The sequence below is a fragment of the Chiloscyllium punctatum genome, chromosome 25, assembly GCF_047496795.1.
Source record: "Chiloscyllium punctatum isolate Juve2018m chromosome 25, sChiPun1.3, whole genome shotgun sequence".
Taxonomy (NCBI): domain Eukaryota; kingdom Metazoa; phylum Chordata; class Chondrichthyes; order Orectolobiformes; family Hemiscylliidae; genus Chiloscyllium; species Chiloscyllium punctatum.
The window spans coordinates 73,929,466-73,948,938 of NC_092763.1; the positions used below are offsets into that span (position 1 = coordinate 73,929,466).

At 42.5% G+C, this 19,473-nt stretch overlaps 1 protein-coding gene across 2 annotated transcripts in view; it reads right to left on the reverse strand.

Moving 5' to 3' along the window:
- The window catches only part of LOC140496067 (mitogen-activated protein kinase kinase kinase kinase 4), a 303,330-nt gene that overhangs the window by 176,812 nt on the left and 107,045 nt on the right, over nt 1-19,473 (reverse strand). For both annotated transcript variants that reach the window (XM_072595575.1, XM_072595574.1), the window contains exon 4: nt 11,812-11,937. In XM_072595575.1, coding sequence (XP_072451676.1) covers nt 11,812-11,937 — 126 coding nt within the window. The remainder of the gene's footprint in view (nt 1-11,811; nt 11,938-19,473) is intronic.

Below are 19,473 nucleotides of genomic sequence, written 5' to 3' on the forward strand. Positions count from 1 at the left end.
GAAGCATCTTTTCCTTGTGTATTCTTTGAACCTCTTCATATTTCAAAAGAATGTTATAATATTGCATAGTCATTGTATGAGAACATACCATTTGGCCCCAGTCTATCCTTAATATTGTTTATCCTCCTCATAAATGTAGTTCTCATCACATGACTTTTATTCCAACTAATTTACAATTTCTAACTGATTTGCTACCTTCTCTCAATGCCGTAACCCTCACTCTTTCCCAATGACCAAACTTTCTGAAAGTGAATATGTATTTCTATGTCCACAAAGCTGCTGCTTCCCAAATGATTCCACCTAGCTTGTCAAACATCATCTGCCTTTCTAAAATCCCTGTTGGATGCTTCTGGTTATACTCTCTCTGGCTGATGTTTTAATAGTTTTAACAAATGAAAGTGAAAGCAGTTACAGCAGAGGTAGAGGTCACAATACTATGGCAATCCAACCAGTCTACTAAGTTCAAATAAGGCCAAATGTTTTTGGAGCAGAAGTAGACCATTCAGCCCATTGAGTCTGCTCCATCATTCAATGAAGTCATGGTGGATCTGATAACCCTCAACTCCACTTTTCTGTCTTCTCCCCTTCGTAAATTCAGATCAACCTTGAATATACTTACTGACCTTTGCGGTAAACAATTTTAAAGACTCACTACCCTCAGAAAAAACACCCTCATTTTTGTCTTAAATGGGTGACTCCTTACACTTACCTGATGTCCCCTGGTCTTAGACACTTCCACAAGTAGAAACAACCTCAATGCACCTACCCCATCAAGATCCTAGTAATTGTATATGTTCCCTCTCAAGGTCTCCTCTTATGTTTTTAAAGCTTAATGAGTATAAACCTAACATAGTCAACCTCTCCTCATAAGAAAATGCCTCAATACCAAGGACTAGCCTGGTGAATCTTCTCTGGACTGCCTCCAATGCCAGTACTTCTTAGCATTATATAAAGGTCCTAAACTGTTCACTGGTCCCCAAATCTCTGTTCTGCAGTTTTCGGTAGTCTTTCCTCATTTAAATAATTATTCTATTCTTCCTGCTAAAATGCATGACCTCACATTTCCCCACAATATATTCCATCTGTCAAGTTTTTTGCCTGTTCACTTAATCTGTCTATATCCTCTGTACGCTCACTACGTGTCTGCCAATGTAGTTTTGTGTCATTCACAAACTTGACTAAAGCACATCCATAACTGTTAGCCAACCTAGCAATGTATATTATAAACACATGCAGCCCCACTACTGATCCCTGTGGTGCTCCACTTGTTAGACGTTGCTAACATTAAAGTGCCCCCCCCCCTTATCCCAACTCTTTATCTTTATCCACAACCACTTGAAGGAGTAACACTCCGAAAGCTAAGTTAAAAATCACACCACACCAGGTTATAGTCCAACAGGTTTATTTGGAAGCACCATATTTCAGAGCACCACTCCTTCATTAGGTAATTGTGGAGTATAACATTGTAAGACACAGAATTTATAGCAAAAGTTTACAGTGTGATCATGACTCCAAAAGCTACTGCTTCCAAATAAACCTGTTAGACTATAACCTGGTGTTGTGAGATTTTTAACTTGGTATACCCCAGTCCAACACCAGCATCTCCAAATCTTTATCTTCTATTCATTGGCCAATCCTCTATACATGCTATAAATCTGACCCACATCACCATGGGCTCTATTTTTACTAGTAGACTTATTGAGGTATTATTGAAGTATCTCATTGAGCAGTTTTTTGGAAATCCAATTCTATTGCTTCTACTAGACCCCCTGTACCTATTCTGCTTGTTACCTCCTCAAAGAACTGAAATAAATTTGTTAGCCATGATTTCTGCTTCATGAAGACTCTGATTATGAGATTATAAATGTTCTACTGTTACATGTTTTATAAATGAATCCAACACTTGCCAAATGACAGATGTTAAGCATTGGAAAGTAGTTTGGGAATGGCATGACATTAGTTAATTTGACAATCACCAGGCAATCTCTCGCTATTTGAGCATAGCATTGATCAGTTTGCATTAATGCTCTGGTTGCTTTTGCTGCTTAAAGATTGCCAAATCCTGATTAGCTGGCACTTTAACATGACTTCATCATTGGCATTGTACCTCAGCACTGGAGTTGTCATCACTATTTGTTTGATTTTAATGAAAGCCATTTCTCATTCTGTGCCCCAATACAATTACATATCCTTAGCAGTGAGCTCACAGCTTCACAGTTTGAAGACAAATTTGTAAAGAACTTTGCTAAATCATTCATAAGTCCAACAAATTCTTTATTTGCTTTCATACTTTTGGTCACTGCATTTCTGCCACATCTCACCCTGTCAGGATCTGGGCAAAGACCTTCCCTTTTCAGTACATGACCTATGTGCTTCACTTCAGGCATCATCAGTTGCACCTTCCTCTTATTCAACTTCAGGGTCATCTGGCAACTTCTCCCTTTTGCAGTTGTATTAGATTCTATGGTGGGTTCTTTATTCTCCACATCCATTGACTGGAAAATCTTCCACAACACCTTGCACTCTGGGAAGATCACTGACTCTGATCTGTTTTCTGAGTTGCTACTCTTCTGGAACACTGGAAATGTCTGTATCTCCAAAATGGCATTCAAAATGTAGTTCGAAAACTGTTGCTTTCATCTAACTTCACTCAACAACTTTCTATGCAGTATGACTCTACAATTTCCATAACAGTATCCACACTTCATGTTGAGGATATTAAAAACCTTTGCCTTGGCAAGTTCTGGTAAAATTCCTTCAACAGTTGGCATGGAGTAGTGAGATATTTTCAACTTTCTATTGATATTGTTTGGGCCTACTCTCTGTTTTTCACTGCCGTTGTGTTGTTAATCCAGTCTTTCAGAGTTGTCACTTTCTTAATCCCTTGTTTTCCTGCTCTTCTATCTAGTCTTTCAGGCTGGACTTGCAGGCCGCTGGGGTTGCTACTCGACAGATGCTGAGTTAGTCTTACACTCTCATATACTTTGAGATGAATTCACCTGGAAGACATCCAAGACCGGGAAAAATACTTTTGTAATCCACTAGATTCTGTTCAGCGGTACTAGTCTGTGAAGCTCCGCAAATCACACATAGAATTTCAAGTGCAATCTTTAGATTTGCTTCAGCTGAAAGGAGTAGATTTTGCTTAATACCAACTCTCTGAAACTCCAGATCTACGTGCTTCCCATCGCATTGGGTTTTCAGCTTCATTTCTCCTGTTGGGATAAGGCTATGTCATTCCATCACATAGCCTCACCTTACAGCTTCATGTTTGGGTCAGTTGATTCACACAGGTTTGCAGAGCTCTGGGCCTGATACTTCACGTTTATTTGATGCTCATGCTAATGGTCGCAAACCAATGACCATTTTTTGCTGAGCTATTGTATGGTATAGAGTGATTTGCCACAATCATTGCCTGACATCTCTCTCACAGCCATCGTCACAGGTTTGCTGTGCTCCTTCTGACTGAGCATAGCTGGATAAGTAATTCCACTTCTTCCAGTGAGAGTACTACTTTCCTGAGGCTAAACATGTTCTTTTCTTTAGTGTAATGCCCTTCACAATATATACATCTTGACGATCATTTTTTGGTTCTTCTGCAAATGTTTTGACCTGCAATGTCTCTCAGCATAATGCAAAACCTGGTCTGTTCTTCCATTAATGTGCTCTATCTGAAGACTGCAGCAGGTCAGGCAGCATCCAAGGAGCAGGAGAATCGACGTTTCGGGCATAAGCCGATTCCTGAAGAAGGGCTTATGCCCGAAATGTCGATTCTCCTGCTCCTTGGATGCTGCCTGACCTGCTGTGCTTTTCCAGCAACACATTTTCAGCTCTGATCTCCAGCATCTGCAGTCCTCACTTTCTCCTCTATCTGAAGACTGACAACCTCAAGGGCCTCAGCACCTATTGAAAGCATCTCCTCTCTCAGAAAATGTATTCTCATGACACGATCCATCACCCTAAGACAATCCTATCTTTGATTATAAGATCACCTTTCAGTTTTCCATTCTCACAGGATTCCACTAAATTTTGGTCTCCTTCCTATCAGAAGGATGTTGTGAAGCTTGAAATGGTTCAGGAAAGACTTACAAGGATGTTGCCAAGGTTGGAGGATGTGAGCTATAGGGAGAGGCTGAATAGGCTGGGGCTGTTTTCCCTGCAGCGTCGGAGGCTGAGGGGTGACCTTATAGAGGTTTAAAAAATCATGAGGGGCATGGATAGGATGACAGGCAAAGTCCTTTCCATGGGGTTGGGGAGTCCAGAACTAGAGGGCATAGGTTGAGGGTGAGAGGGGAAAAATTTTAAAGGGACCTAAGGGGCAACTTTTCACTCAAAGGGTGGGGTGTGTATGGAATGAGCTGACAGAGGAAGAGGTGGAGACTGGTACAGTTACAGCATTTAAAATGCATCTGGATGGGTATATGAATAGGAAGGATTTAGAGTGATAGGGGCAAATGGGACTAGATTAGGTCAGGATATCTGGTCAACATGGATGAGTTGGACCAAAGGGTCTGTTTCCATGCTGTACATCTCTATGTCTCTAAATTTGGCAACGTTATACTGATCAGTGGCTTCTCTCTCTCCCTGAAATCCAACGTTGAACCCATATTATGCATAAGTGATATTAATAGAATTTCTTCAAAGCCCTCAAAATCTCTCCTGTGTGAGTTTAATGTTCCTCTGTGTGATTTCGGCTGTAATATACTTTATTGCACTCCTTTCCCAGCACTGATAATACTTTTATTTGTTCTGGCTTCCAATTTAATTCTGCAGCTATTCCACGGTTTTGTTACTGAGAGTAAAAATACATTCTCATGCTGGCACATTTTCCTTTTCATTTCCTCCGCAGCACAGGGTGGAAAGTTTCCAGGCATTCTGACTTATCCCCACCAACTCTTCAAAGTTGTAGACTGCAGTTTTAAACCCTGCTTTGAGCATTTCTTTTTACAGTAGCTGGCTCTCCTACAGCTCTGAACATTCACCCAGTTCTCGTTTTCACACTCCTGATGCCTCATTTCACTTAAATGTGTTTAATGGCTGCCACAACATAAACAAGAAGCTCTTACATGAGAGGCAGAGCTCAACCAGGAATGACAAGCCAGCCAGTAAAAAATATAATAAATGTCTTAAAACTACAGAACATCTGGAGAGAGCATGTTTGGTTAGCCTACAGGATGTGTCGGTTAGGTGTATTAGTCTGGGGAAATAGAGCGTAATTGGGCTAGGGGAATGGGTCTATGTGGGATACTCTTCGGAGGGTCGGTATGGACTTGTTGGGTCAAATGGCTTGCTTCCACAGTGTAGGGGTTCTAAGGTATCATGACGATGAAAACAACCCCACCTCTGCAATTCAAGTTATAATCATGTTTGGATCCAGGCCTGACACAAAATCTGGAGGAAAATTGGTGAGCAGGTGATGGGTGAACAAGTGTCACTTGACAGCCTCATCCATGATTCTCTCCATCACTTTACTGATGATTAAGAATAGGCTGATAAGGTGATCACTGTGCAAATTTGTTCTCTTTCTTTGACATTCATCCTAATCAAGTTATGGATGTCTTCATGATTTAATATCAGTTAGTACCTTGATATTTTTCAACAACTCATTCATATACAGTAATTATCTCCCACTGTTATCCTGGCTTCCATAACTTAGATGATCATGTCAAAGGTGTCAGAACAGTCACAGGGAATTAGAATTAGGATGGATATTAGACTGTGATCAAGCCAAGTGCAGGACATTTGTCCTTTAATTAAGGTTGTTCCAGATTGTTCTCCGGCACTTTAAAAGCAGGGAGGATGGATATTAATTTGCTGAGTACAAAGACATCAGTTCAAAGACTTGGAAGAGTCGCCTCACAGAATTTTCATATTCAACAAATCTGAACTAACTCAATTGTGGATCACACATGAGACTTTCCTCAGTTAAAAGATGACTCATTCACAAAAACATATTTAAAATTTTCAAACGGCTTTGCTGCATTGCACCCCTGACACAGTCACGAAATATTCACCAGTTAAGTCAAGCAAATATGAAAAGAGACTTTGTTGTCTCATGGTTCCTTTTTTCAACAAGTTTAATTCCTGAAAAAGCAGAAACTGCTTGATCTGAGAATCCAACTTTTTGAGGCTGTTTTACAGATTTTGCCAAGAGAATTAGTGCAGGGCCAGGCAACACTGCAGTCATCAACAATTTTCTGTTTGTTGAGCATTTGTAATCTTTTGATAGCGAGCACCTTGCATAGTTCTGATTAGTAAAACAAATAATATCATTGTTCTTCAGCTGAAACAATTAGCTCTGGCTGCTTCTAAACAGGAAAAAGGTACTTTCAGTATTCTGGGCAAGAACACAGCCTGAAGAGTTGTGGTTGGAAAGTTCCTTTGCATCTCCCATTTTTCAGGAAGAAACAATGGATTCACAGTCAAGTTGTAAAATCAGCAAGTCAGTCAGATTTGTGATCAGGCATGAGTCTATTCACAGTTAAAAGAAAAGACTGTAATTCAGCCTGTGCTGTAATGTAAGATGTTCAGAGACTCACTGGATATAATTCTGAGGAAACAATTCATTAGGGGAACATAGGAACAGGAGTAGGCTGTTGACCCTGCTCCACCATTCAACTAGACCGAGGCTGATCACCTATCCCCACATTCATAGAACATGGAACATAGAAGATAGAAAAGTACAGCACCGAACAGGCCCTAGGGCCCACGATGTTGTGCCGAAACTTAATCCTAATGTAAAATATAGTGACTTAACCTACGCACGCCTCAACTCACTGCTATCCATGTGCATTTCCAGCATTCGCTTAAGTGTCCCCAGTGACTTTGCTTCCACCACCTCAGCAGGCAACACATTCCATGCATTCACAACTCTCTGCGTAAAGAGCCTACCTTTGACGTATCCTCTATACCTTCCTCATAATATCTTCAAACTATGACTTCTCGTACCAGTCAATCCTGCCCTGGGGAAAAGTCTCAGGCTATTGCCTGTATCCATTCCTCTCATTATCTTGTATACCTCGATCAGGTCTCCTCTCTTCCTCCTTCTCTCCAGAGAGAAAAGTCTGAGCTTATTCAACCTTTCTTCATAAGGCAAACCCTCCAGTCCAGGCAGCATCCTGATAAACCTTCTTTGCACCCTCTTCAAAGCCTCTGTATCTTTCCTATAGTAGGGCGACCTGAACTGGACGCAATATTCCAAGTGTGGTCTCACCAGGGACTTGTAGAGCTTCAGCAAAACCTCGCGGCTCTTAAAACTTGATCCCCCTGTTAATGAAAGCCAAAACACCATATGCTTTCTTAACAAACCTATCCACTTGGGTGGCAACTTTGAGGTATCTATGTACTTGCACACCCAGATCCCTCTGTTCCTCCACACTGCCAAGAATCCTTTCTTTAATCCTATATTCAGCATTCGAGTTCAACCTTCCAAAATGCATCACTTCGCATTTATCCAGGTTGAACTCAATCTGCCATTTCTCAGCCCAGCTCTGCATCCTGTCTATGTCTTGACATCATTAGGCTCCAGACATTTACAACCCCACCACCCTGTGGCCGACCACTTCAACTCCGCCAAGGACATGCAAGCCCTGGGCTTCCTCCACCATCAAATCCTAGCCACCCGAGGATTGGAGGAAGAACACATCAGCTTCCACCTTGGGATGTTCCAACCACACGGAGTCAATGTCGATTTCACCAGTTTCCTCATCTCCCCTCCCCCCCACCTTATCCCAGATCCAACCCTCAACTCGGCACCACCCACTTGAAGTGTCCTACCTGTCCATCTTCCTTCCCACCTATCCGCTCCACTCTCCATTCCAACCTATCACTATCAATCCCCACACCGTCATCTACCTATCACCCTCCCAGCTACCTTAGTCTATATTAGGGCCTGAAGGCTCTCTGCCTGTATTCCTGATGAAGAGTTTTTGCCCGAAACGCCAATTTTACTGCTCCTCAGATACTGCCTCACCTGCTGTACTTTTCCAGCACAACTCTAATCTAGACTCTGGTTTCCAGCATCTGCAGTCATTGTTTTTACCTCCCAGCTACCTTACCCCAGCCTACCCCCTCCACCACCCCCCCACCTCCCCCCACCGCTCCCATTCATCTCTCAGCCCTCTTAGGCCTCTTCACATTCCTGATGAAGAGCTTACACTCAAAATGTCGACTCTCTTGTTCCTCGGATACTGTCTGACTGCCTGTGTTTCTCCACTGCCACACTTTTTCACTCTGATGTCCAGCATCTGCAGTCCTCACTTTCTCCCCTTCCAGAAATTTACTGATGAGTGTTGTGAACCTGTTCAATGATTGAGTTTTGACAGCTCCCTGGAGAACAGAATTCAAAAGAGCAAAGAAATTCCACCTCATTTTCATCTTCAATGGCACACCCCTTATTCTGAGTGTACGTTCCCTGGTTTTAAACCCACAGACAGGGGAAACATCATTTTTATAATGACTCTGTTGCACGCTGTAAGAATTTCGTAAGTGTCAACGAGATCACCTTCAAAACTCTTTAGAAGTTCCATTTTCTCATAACTAGGTCAGTTTTCTCACTTCTCTTCATAAAATAATCTGCCATTCTATAAATTAGTTCAGTAAACCTCCATTTTATTCCCTTTTATAAGAAGTATATCCTTCCTGAGAAATGGAGACCAAAATTCTACATAATATTCAAGGTACAGTTTCAACAGGCTCCATACAATTATCGCAAGACACCTTTACTCAATCTCTTTTGTGATGAAAGCCAGTATACCATTTGCAATACCTGCATGCTAGTTCTTAATAACTCAGGAACAAATACATCTTGGTTCCTTTGGGAACCAACACTTCCCAACCTCTCACCACTTAAGAAATATTCTGCCTTTCTGTTTCTGTTGTATCAAAAGTGAATAACTTCGCAGTTATATTGTGTGACATCTGCCACATTGTTGCTTATTCACTTAGCCCTTCTAAGTCCCCTTCTAAGCCTTCCTGCACCCTTCTCACAACTTATGTTCTCATCTATTTTTATGTCAACAAACTTGGAAAAATTACATTTGGCCCTCACATTCAAATCATTTAAAGATAGTGAGCAACTTGTGTCCCCTGCACTTATCGGTATGCTATCCACTAGCAACAACCTCCCATCCTGACAACAATCGATTTATGCATATTCTGCTTTATGGGCATTTCAGAAATTAGACTCAAAATGTTAGCTTGGTCTCTCGGGATGCTGCCTGACCCGCTGTGACTTCCAGTATTCTTTTGTTTTCAATGAAGATTCCATCATCTGCAGTAGTTCGCTCTTCAACTGGATATATGGTTGACTTGTGCTCTTACTTTTTTTATGTTAATATGTTGTTAAATTATCTTTCATTGGTCTGATTATTAACACACATGAAGATTTAAGGCATTGATCTTGAACTAAATTCTGAAAAAGTTTTTTTCAATCTTTTTTCTTTAGGAACCTTGATGAGAAGATATAATAGCCACATTTCAGGAATGCAAGAAGGGGATGACTTAGGGTGAGAAAGAAGGAGTAAAATATACTTGCATTTATTGGTTGGGAAATTGAATACAAGAGTGAGCATGCCATTTTGCAGCTTTATAAGACTTTGGTTAGGCCTCACTTAGAGTATTGCGTTCAGTTCTGGTTGCCACATTATAAGAAGGCTGTGGGGGTTTTAGACAGGGTGCAGATTGGGTTTACCAGGATGCTGCGAGGATTAGAGGCTCTGAGCTTTCACAAGAGGCTAGAAAAAACTCAGGTTATTTTCTCTTGGGGGCAGAGGCTGAGGGGAGACTTGATCGAAGTTTATAAAATTATGAGATGCGTAGATAGGGTTGACAGTCAGAATTTTTTTCCCAGAGTTGAAATGTCTAAAACTAGGGAGCATGCATTGAAGGTGAGAGGGTGAAAGTTCAAAGGAAATGTGAAGGGCAAGTTTTTTTTAACTCAGAGAGTGCTAGGAATCTGGAACACACTGCCAGTGGTGGGGGCAGATATAATAGGGATGTTTAAGGGACTTTTAGATTAGCACATGAATATGCAAAAGGTTAAGGGATATGGACCAAGGGCAGGCAGAAGGGATTAATTTGGCGTACTTTTTCTGCAACATGGTTGGCCGAAGGGCACGTTCCTGTGCTGTCCTGTTCTATGTTCGATGCCCTAAACATGAGTCAAAGCGATTGAAAGATTTGGGGGGGGTTAGTTGACCATAAGCTATAAGAGATAGCTAAAACTAAAAACCGTAAACTATATATTTATTTGTCAAAAGTCAAAATATTGTAAACTTATCAGTAAGGCTACATTATGAATCAGTTTCTAATAGCACTCAATCTTGATTCAAAGTGATTAATATGGTGATATAACAGCGGTGACATCCAAAAAATTTATAAACACAAAAAATTAATTATGTAGTAGCTTGATTGAATAAAATACATGCAGTGCAAGTACATTTTTGATTGGGTTCCTCGTGCTGAAAATGCATTCAGGCATTAAACAATGATTATATCAGAATTGACTTTCTCTTTGAATGTTCCCAAGAAGCTACGGATCCTGATGTCATAATTTCCTCAAGGAAATGAACAGCGAAAGAGATGTCTTGAATTACAAATCTGTTTTGTTAATGTTCTGATATCCACATGATCATGAAGAAATCCTCCACGGGTGGATCAATTGAACTCTTAACATTACATGACAGCAATATTTCAATGACTGACCTTTTTTATTCATCCATGGGATGAAGGTGTTGCTGGCTAGGCCAGCATTAATCCCTAATTGCCCATAAGGCAGTTAAGAGTCAGCATCATTGCAGTGGGTCTGGAGTCACATGTAGTCCAGACCAGGTAAGGATGGACATTCCCTTCAGTATAAACATGAGTGAACCTAATGGATTTTTCTGACAATTGAGAGTGGGTTCATGGTGATCATTACACTTTTAATTGCAGATTTTTATTCAATTCAAGTTGTTCGATACGTTAGGTCACCATTGTAATCGTTATAGATACATTAATTTGGCATCTTTCGGCATGGCATTTCAAAACTACAAGGTTACTGACATTAAGTTAGATCACATGTATCTGTCAACAGTTAGACTCCAGGGATGTTTCATAGCCTGGGTTCTGTGAAGCCATTATCCGTTTCAATAAGGCTGAGGAACCACAGTGAGAGACTGGCCACTTTGTCTATCGCAAAACAGAATTTAGTCCTTCCAACAAATAAGAGTTCACCAAAATCTATGCATAATGGTGAAAAATATGAAAAAATACCCCAGAAATTGCGAGGGAAACTCAGCAGGTCTGGCAGCATCTGTACAGAGAGAAAGCAGAGTTAACGTTGTGAGTCCAGTGACCCTTGAAGACAGGTCACTGATACGAAATGTTAACTCTGCTTTCTCTCCACAGATGCTGCCAGACCTGCTGAGTTTCTCCAGCAATTAAAAACCGAAAATGCCGTAAATCAGACAAAAAACACAGACACTGTTGGAGCTTTTCCAGCAATTTCTGTTTTTGATTCTGACTTACAGCAGCTGTGATTCTTTCTTTTTTTATTGCTGGAAAAGCTCTGCAGGTCTGAATGATGCAGATGTTGCCAGACCTGCTGAGCTTTATCTCGCAATTTCTGTTTTTATTGGGCTAACTCTGTTAACCTGAATTTTATAGTCTGATTCTGATTAACGTTTGAATAATTAACATATTCACATCCTGATAAACGCTGACTGATCAGATTCAATTATGTGTTACATTCCTAAGTTTAATTCCCACTGCACAACACTGCACGCAATTCTTTGTGCTGTCAAATAGTATAATATGTTTAAAAACACTTACCCAGAGTTGGTCTTCTTGGTTTGAAGGATTCGTTCTGATGAAAGCGCCATAATATGTTGCAATGTTCCTGTGATGGGAATACTTCTTCAACATATTAATTTCCAGTTTGATTTCTTCTTCTTCATCCTGTATTCAAGATAAAGTGTTTCATCATCAATGAAACTGATCACAAACTTTAGGATTTGACTCAAAGCCAGATTGAAGCAAAGCTTGTGATGTGCCATCTTTTTAGATTACTTACAGTGTGGAAACAGGCCCTTTGGCCCAACAAGTCCACACCGCCCTGCCGAAGCGTAACCCACCCATACCCCTACATTTACCCCTTACCTAACACTACGGGCAATTTAGCATGGCCAATTCACCTGACCTGACCTGCACATCTTTGGACTGTGGGAGGAAACCGGAGCACCCAGAGGAAACCCACGCAGACACGGGGAGAATGTGCAAACTCCACACAGTCAGTCGCCAGAGTCTCTGGCGCTGTGAGACAGCAGTGTTAGCCACTGTGCCACCGAGCCGCCCATCATTTACTGACTGGCCACAGGTTGCATCTTACTCTCAATTCTCTTCTTAGAAGAGAAGGGAAATGTTGGGGGACAGGGGAAAATAACATCAACAGAAAATACTGTCCACTGATATATTTTACAAACTTGAAAGGGTTCAGAAAAGATTTACAAGGATGTTGCCAGGTTCATAGGGTTTGAGCTAGAGAGACGTTGAATAGGCGAGGGCTGTTTTACCTGGAGCACCAGAGGCTGAGGGGTGACCTTATAGAGGTTTATAAAATCTTGAGAGGCATGGATAGGGTAAATAGACAAGGGGTGGGGGAGTCCAGAACTAGAGGTCATAGGTTTAGAGCGAGAGGGGAACACTTTAAAAGGGACCTAAGGGGCAACTTTTTCACACAGAGGGTGGTTCGTGTGTGGAATGAGCTGCCAGAGGAAGTGGTAGAGGCTGGCACAATTACAATATTTAGAAGGCATCTGGATGGATGTATGAATAGGAGGGGTTGAGAGGGATATGGGCCAAGTGCTGACAAATGGGACTAGATTAGGTCAGGATATCTGATCGGCATCGGCACATTAGACCGATGGGTCTGTTTCCGTGCTGTAGATCTCTATGACTCTATGACCAATGAGAAAGGAAACTTGTGGGGCTGAATTTTAGAGTTTTTGGGCAGGTGTGAGCTGCATCTAGTACTTTGGAGAGTTTTTCACTCCAGGGTTAGCATGCTTTTTTGTTAGACCTTACCAAACCTGTCACATTAATCATCCCCCCCTCCCCAAAGGCATCTCACATCAGATTCTTGCTCCATGACAACATGTGCCATTCCCTGAACATTTTATCACTGTCAGGATATCCTAACATTAACCAGCATCCCTTTTGCTTACACAATCTTTAACAGCCTGTTGTGTACTGGGACCTGTACTTTAATCTGGAGCTGCCCTGCACAGCTCCTTATATTGGCCCCAGGCGCGGTAGTCAAGGGGAAAATCACTTTGGGGTGGCATGATGGCTCAGTGGTTAGCACTGCTGCCTCACAGCAGCAGGGACCCAGGTTTGATTCCTGCTTCGGGCGACTGTAAAGTTTGCATATTCCCCCCGTGTCTGCATGGGTTTCCTCTGGGTGCTCTGGTTTCCTCCCACAGTCCAAAGGGTTACAATTTAGATGAATTAGCCATGCTAAATTGCCTGTAGTGTTCAGGGATGTGTGGGTTAGGTGCATTAATCAGGAGAAATATGCAGTAATAGGGTAGGGTGATGGGCCTGGTTGGGACATTTTTCAGAGGGTCAGTGTGGGCTTGTTGGGCCAAAGGGCCTGTTTCCAAACTTAGGGATTCTACGACTCTTTTGCGGGAAGGGAGCTGCTGGTCCTGCTGGATGGGATGATGCAGAGGCAGGAATTCTTTCCATGCTACTCCAGGAGCAGAAGTGGGGATTACAACACTGGTCCATGCCTGTCTGGTCTGAGGTCACCACCTAATATTGAGGAGTGGAACTCCAGATGACATCAATGTTACCATGGGGAGAGTGTGGGACTGTGCTGAACAATGAAGTCTGGCAGTAACCAAGGCATGAATGAGAGTGTCAGCAGCAGGGCTGAATGGCATCTTTCTATTCCATAATGACTAGGGAGGTCTGGTGGCTCACAACGCCAGTGACCCCCAGGCTCAATTCCAACCTTGGGCAACTGTCTGTGTGGAGTGTGTACATTCCCCTCTTGTTTATTAAGGGTTTTTACCAGATGCTCCTGTTTCCTCCCACAGTCCAAAACTGTGCAGGTTAGATGGCTTGGCCATGCTAAATTGCCCATAGTGTTCAGGGATGTGTAGGTTAGGTGGGCTAGCCATGAGAAATGCAAGGTTACAAGGATTGGGTAGGGGGGGTGGTTCTGGGATGGGATGCTCTTGTGGACGGTGTGGACTCGATGGGTGTGGTCTGCTTCCACACTGTAGGGATTCTGTGATTCTATGACCAGGAATTCATTGTACTTATGTCTAACTTTGAGACTGAGTGTCTGTATATTCACTTCAGTAAATGCGAACACAGTAGTTTCAGACTGAGAATTACAAATCTTCTCTCAATGTTTCAACTTGATAAAAGGGCAGCATTGACACTATGCACTATGAAAAATTACCATGACTGGATGCAATGTGCTAGTCTCAAATGAAGTGAAGACTGGTATTCCACCAATGTCATGAGTTTTACATCGTGACATATTTTAAAAAAAAAACAGCTATTAGTGGCTGGGGAAGCAGATCTCGCAAGTTGGAAATTGCAGTTAAGACTGAACTGTTTCAGTAAAGGTTGAAGCCATCCTAGTCCAAGAGGACTATAGGGCAACGCTCTCATTTAAGACGACTGCTGGTGGTTTAACCTGAGGGTCATCATGCCTCAGGTGAGGGGGAAGGTGGAGAAGGGTGGACCTTTGTGGTAACATCAGCCAATGCGGGAATTCAACCCACACAATTGGCTTCACCCCACAATACAAACCAGCTATCCAGCCAACTGAACATTGTATGAATGTAATGTTCTTGAATATATATGACAATTTTAATCAAAAACCTAACGGCACCACATGCAATACATCAAAACAGACCTACCAGCTTACCAAAGCCAACTGTCAGAGGTGCAAGATCATAATGAAGTGGGGAAGGTGACTGACTGTTAACAGGACTTAAAATGAGTCGGTATGTGATGCACTGTTATATCTCGGCCATTACTGGATGCATCTTTGGAACGAGTTGGGTAATTGTCCTGTCCCATGTATATACACACACATGGCTAATTCTGATTGTTTTGGGATCAGTTCTCATCTGCACCAGATATGCATTTATCTGAAAGCTAGCTGCCATCAGAGGGATTTGATAAGATCAAGAACAAAAATGGGAAATATAAATATACGCACGTGAGAAATAACTTCACCACACCAATTAAACACTTGTTGTTAAAGCAGCTTGTGGTAAAGCTGATGGGTGTTGACTCCACACCTTCCACACCACAAAAGTTAAGTTGTGAGGGAGAGGTCGTGTGATTCTCATCAAAGCTGATGGGCGGAGTCTTCTCATAACTCATCATGTCTGCTCACTGGCCACTCGGGTATTTGCCTATTTTGAGAGTTGTATCAGTAAAAAAAAGAATAAACAGGAGATTGCCTTTTGAAAAAAAAAACTCATCATGTCTTTGTCAGCTGCCAGGAAGCCGGGGCAGCTGTCTTGATATCTTGTGATTGTTTTAAGGGGTGGAAATTCAATTCTATGTCAGCTGACAATGCAGAGGTGCAACAGCAGTCCGGTGGAACCTTGCATTGACACTGCAAAGGCAGGACAAGATGCAGCTGCAAGCTTGTGAATCCACAGAAGATAAACTGTCCCGTCCTGCAATCTCACTGGGAGAAAGGGCTGAGCCAAGGATCAGTACTTGACACTGATGTCAAAGATAAAACAAGGAAAATCTGCAGGATGACAAATGTACAAATAAGTGGAATCAGAGCAGGAGTACACCATAAAGCCTCATGACCTTACTCCATCCTTCAGGACTATCATTTGCACTTTCAACTCCATTTTCTCACCTGCATCACATACCCCTCGACCCTCATGTGACCAGAAATCTGCCTACCTCAGCCTTAATTACATACAGCAAAACATATAGGATACACAATAGTTAGCTCCAGTGATTTGAAAGTGCTTTGAGTGTAGAAACCCTTGTCAGCCTAGTCCTAAATGATTGGATCTTCAAATGAGATGTTTGCCCCTGTACTCTAGAATAACAACTCTGTATTTACCCTGTTGCACCCTTTCAGAACCTGATGGGGAAAGAGGAACTGAATCACACTCCTTGGATAGCACTTTAAACATGTAGGCACTGACAAGGTGGACTGACTGGCTTCCACTTGCGCTGCAATATTCAACAGAAAATGTTTCTCAGCAGTGTCCCTCATGGAATTTTCAGCACTTGCTAAAGAATACCTTCCATGGGGATTTGGTGATCAAAGAATGATGGAAGGTACCAGTGGCACTAAATGGGGAAACAACTTAGTTCAGCGTGGAGCACATGAGAAAGGAAAGCAAATGTTAAAAAGAAATGCCTAGAAGAGGACAAAAAAGGATAACGTGCCAGCTAATCATTTCTTACTTGAACTGTGCACCACAGAACATGTAAACAAAGATACCACAAAGGTAGATTGCTGGCCTGATTATTCATTTTGACATCAACGAAGGAAATGAACAGGCAAAAGTAAAGCATGGGTGCAACACTCTGCAGCAAGTTTAAGACTATCAAACAGTTTTAATTCCTCACAAGACTTTCTGAACCCCAAGTCTGAGCCCTTACAGGAAGCAGCTGCAGCAGGCACTTAGGGAAATGAATGGTATGTTTTTCACCACAAGAGGATTTGAATATGTCCGTGAAGATGTCTCGCAGCGATTAAAAAAGAAATCATTCAGGGGTTTATGGTGTCGCTGGCTAGGCTGGCATTTATTACCCATCCCTAATTGCCCAAAGGCCAGTTAGGAGTCAATGACAATATTGTGGGTCTGGAGTCACAAGTAGGCCAGACTGCGTAAGGATGGCAATTTCTTTTCCAAAGAACATTAATGAACCAGGCAGGTTTTTTCCAACAAACAACAATGGATTCACAGGCATCACTGGATTCTTAATTCCAGATTTCTGTTGAATTCAAATTGTTCTATCTGTAATGGCAGGATCAAACCTGGGTCCCCAGAACACTATCAGGGTCTCTGGATTATCAGTAAAGCAGTATTATCACAAGGCCATTGTCTCCCCTATAACAGACTGAACAGGGCCCTGCTGTGACCCCAATTACAGTACTGTGTCCAGCTTTGGTCTCCTGATCTCAGGAAATATATAATTAGAGATACCACAGAGATAGTGCGATGAAGGTAAACCAAGCCAATCCATGGGATGGCTTATGAGGAAAGATTTTGTGTTTTCTGAAGTTCCAAAGGCTCAGCCATGAACTCTTTCTGGAGAGAGGCAGAGGCGGTGGCGGTATTGGGCTCATTGAATTTCAGCTCAATGCTGACTGCAAGGCAGTGGCAGAGTCTTGACCCGGGACTCTCAGTGAGCTCCTGATGTCTGATGTTTGCACTGAAGGTGACCTCCCAATGCCTGAAACACAGACTGAAGGGGTGTTCCCGATACCCAGTGCACGGATTGAAGGGGAGATCCCAAGGGCCAACGTGCGGACTGAAGGTGAGCTCCCAATATCCGGCTCATGGACTGAAGGGGAGTTCCTGATACCATGCTCATTGGGAACACCTCTTCAGTCTGTGAGCCAGGTATCGGGAACTCACCTTGAGTCCGTGAGCCGGGTATTGGGAACTCCCCTTCAGTCCGTGAGCCGGGAATCTCACCTGGGTATCTCCTTGGGTATCGAGAGCTCCCCTTCGGTCTTTTGTTGCAAATTGAACCATTCTGGTACAAACTGTCTTATATGACATGTGCAACTGAAGCAATTTTTAGCCTTAGAACATAGAACACAGAACATAGAATATTACAGCGCAGTACAGGCCCATCAGCCCTCAGTGTTGCACTGACCTGTGGAACCAATCTGAAGCCCATTTAACCTACGCTATTCCATTATTGTCCATATGAAGTTAAAAATCACACAACATTAGGTTATAGTCCAACACATTTATTTGGAAGCACTAGTTTTCGAAGCGCTGCTCCTTCATCAGGTGATTGTGGAGAATAAGATTGTAAGATACTGAATTTATAGCAAAATCCATCCATATGTTTATCCAATGACCATTAAAATGCCCTTAATGTTGGTGAGTCAACTACTGTTGCAGGCAGGGCATTCCACGCCCCTCCTACTCTCTGAGTAAAGAACCTACCTCTGACATCTGTCCTATATCTATCATTTCTCAATTTAAAACTATGTCCCCTCATGCTAGCCATCACTGTCCGAGGAAAACGGCTCTCACTGTCCAACCTATCTAATCCTCTGATTATCATTTGATCTCCATTAAGTCACCTCTCAACCTTCTTCTCTCCAACAAAAAACAGCCTGAAATCCTTCAGCCTTTCCTCATAAGACCTTCCTTCTGTACTAGGCAACATTCTAGTAAATCTGCTCTAAACCCTTTCCAAAGCTTCCACATCCTTCCTATAATGTGACCAGAACTGTACGCAATACTCCAAATGTGGCCACACCAGAGTTTTGTACAGTTGCAGCATGATCTCATGGTTCTGAAACTCAATCCCTCTACCAATAAAAGCTAACACACTGTATGCCTTCTTAACAACCCTGTCAACCTGGGTGGCAAGGATCTATGCACATGGACTCTTTGCTCATTTACACTACCAAGAATCTTACCATTAGCCCAGTACTTTGTGTTCCTGTTACTCCTTCCAAAGTGAGTCACCTCACACTTTTCCACATTAAACTCCATTTGCCACCTCTCAGCTCAGCTCTGCAGCTTATCTAGGTCTCTCTGTAACGTCCAACATCCTTCAACACTATCCGCAACCTTCTGAATTCAAGCTCTTTTAAGATGTAGGTAAACATTCAACCAGCCATTTAGTGATGTCTTTGGACCTATCCTCTGACTTTCAATGCTTCAGATATAATATCAAAATCTCTTTGTTCCTCCACAGCCAGTGGGCGGCACGGTGGCACAGTGGTTAGCACTGCTGCCTCACAGCGCCAGAGACCCGGGTTCAATTCCCCCCTCAGGCAACTGTCTGTGTGGTGTTTGCACATTCTCCCTGTTTTCTCTGGGTGCTCCGGTTTCCTCCCACAACACAAAAATTAGGTGAATTGCACATAGTGTTAGGTGAAGGGGTAAATGTAGGGGAATGGATCTGGGTGGGTTGCTCTTCGGAGGGTCGGGGTGGACTTGTTGGGCCGAAGGGCCTGTTTCCACACTGTAAGTAATCTAATCTAATCAAGCCCCTAACTTCTCAGCCTATAAGAAAGGTACTCTTGGCTGAACTCTAAACTTGCATCCACTCTGTGTGTCTTAGGTCCTTTGCTAATTTCCCATCCACCCAACTTCCTGTTGCTCCTAACTGTCATGTCATCTGCAAACTTGGACACAAATTCCTAATTCCTTCATCAAAGTCATTAATATTTGTGGTGAAAAGCTGAGAGTTTTGAACCATGTCAATGATGCCCTATTCAGACATAACCAGCCT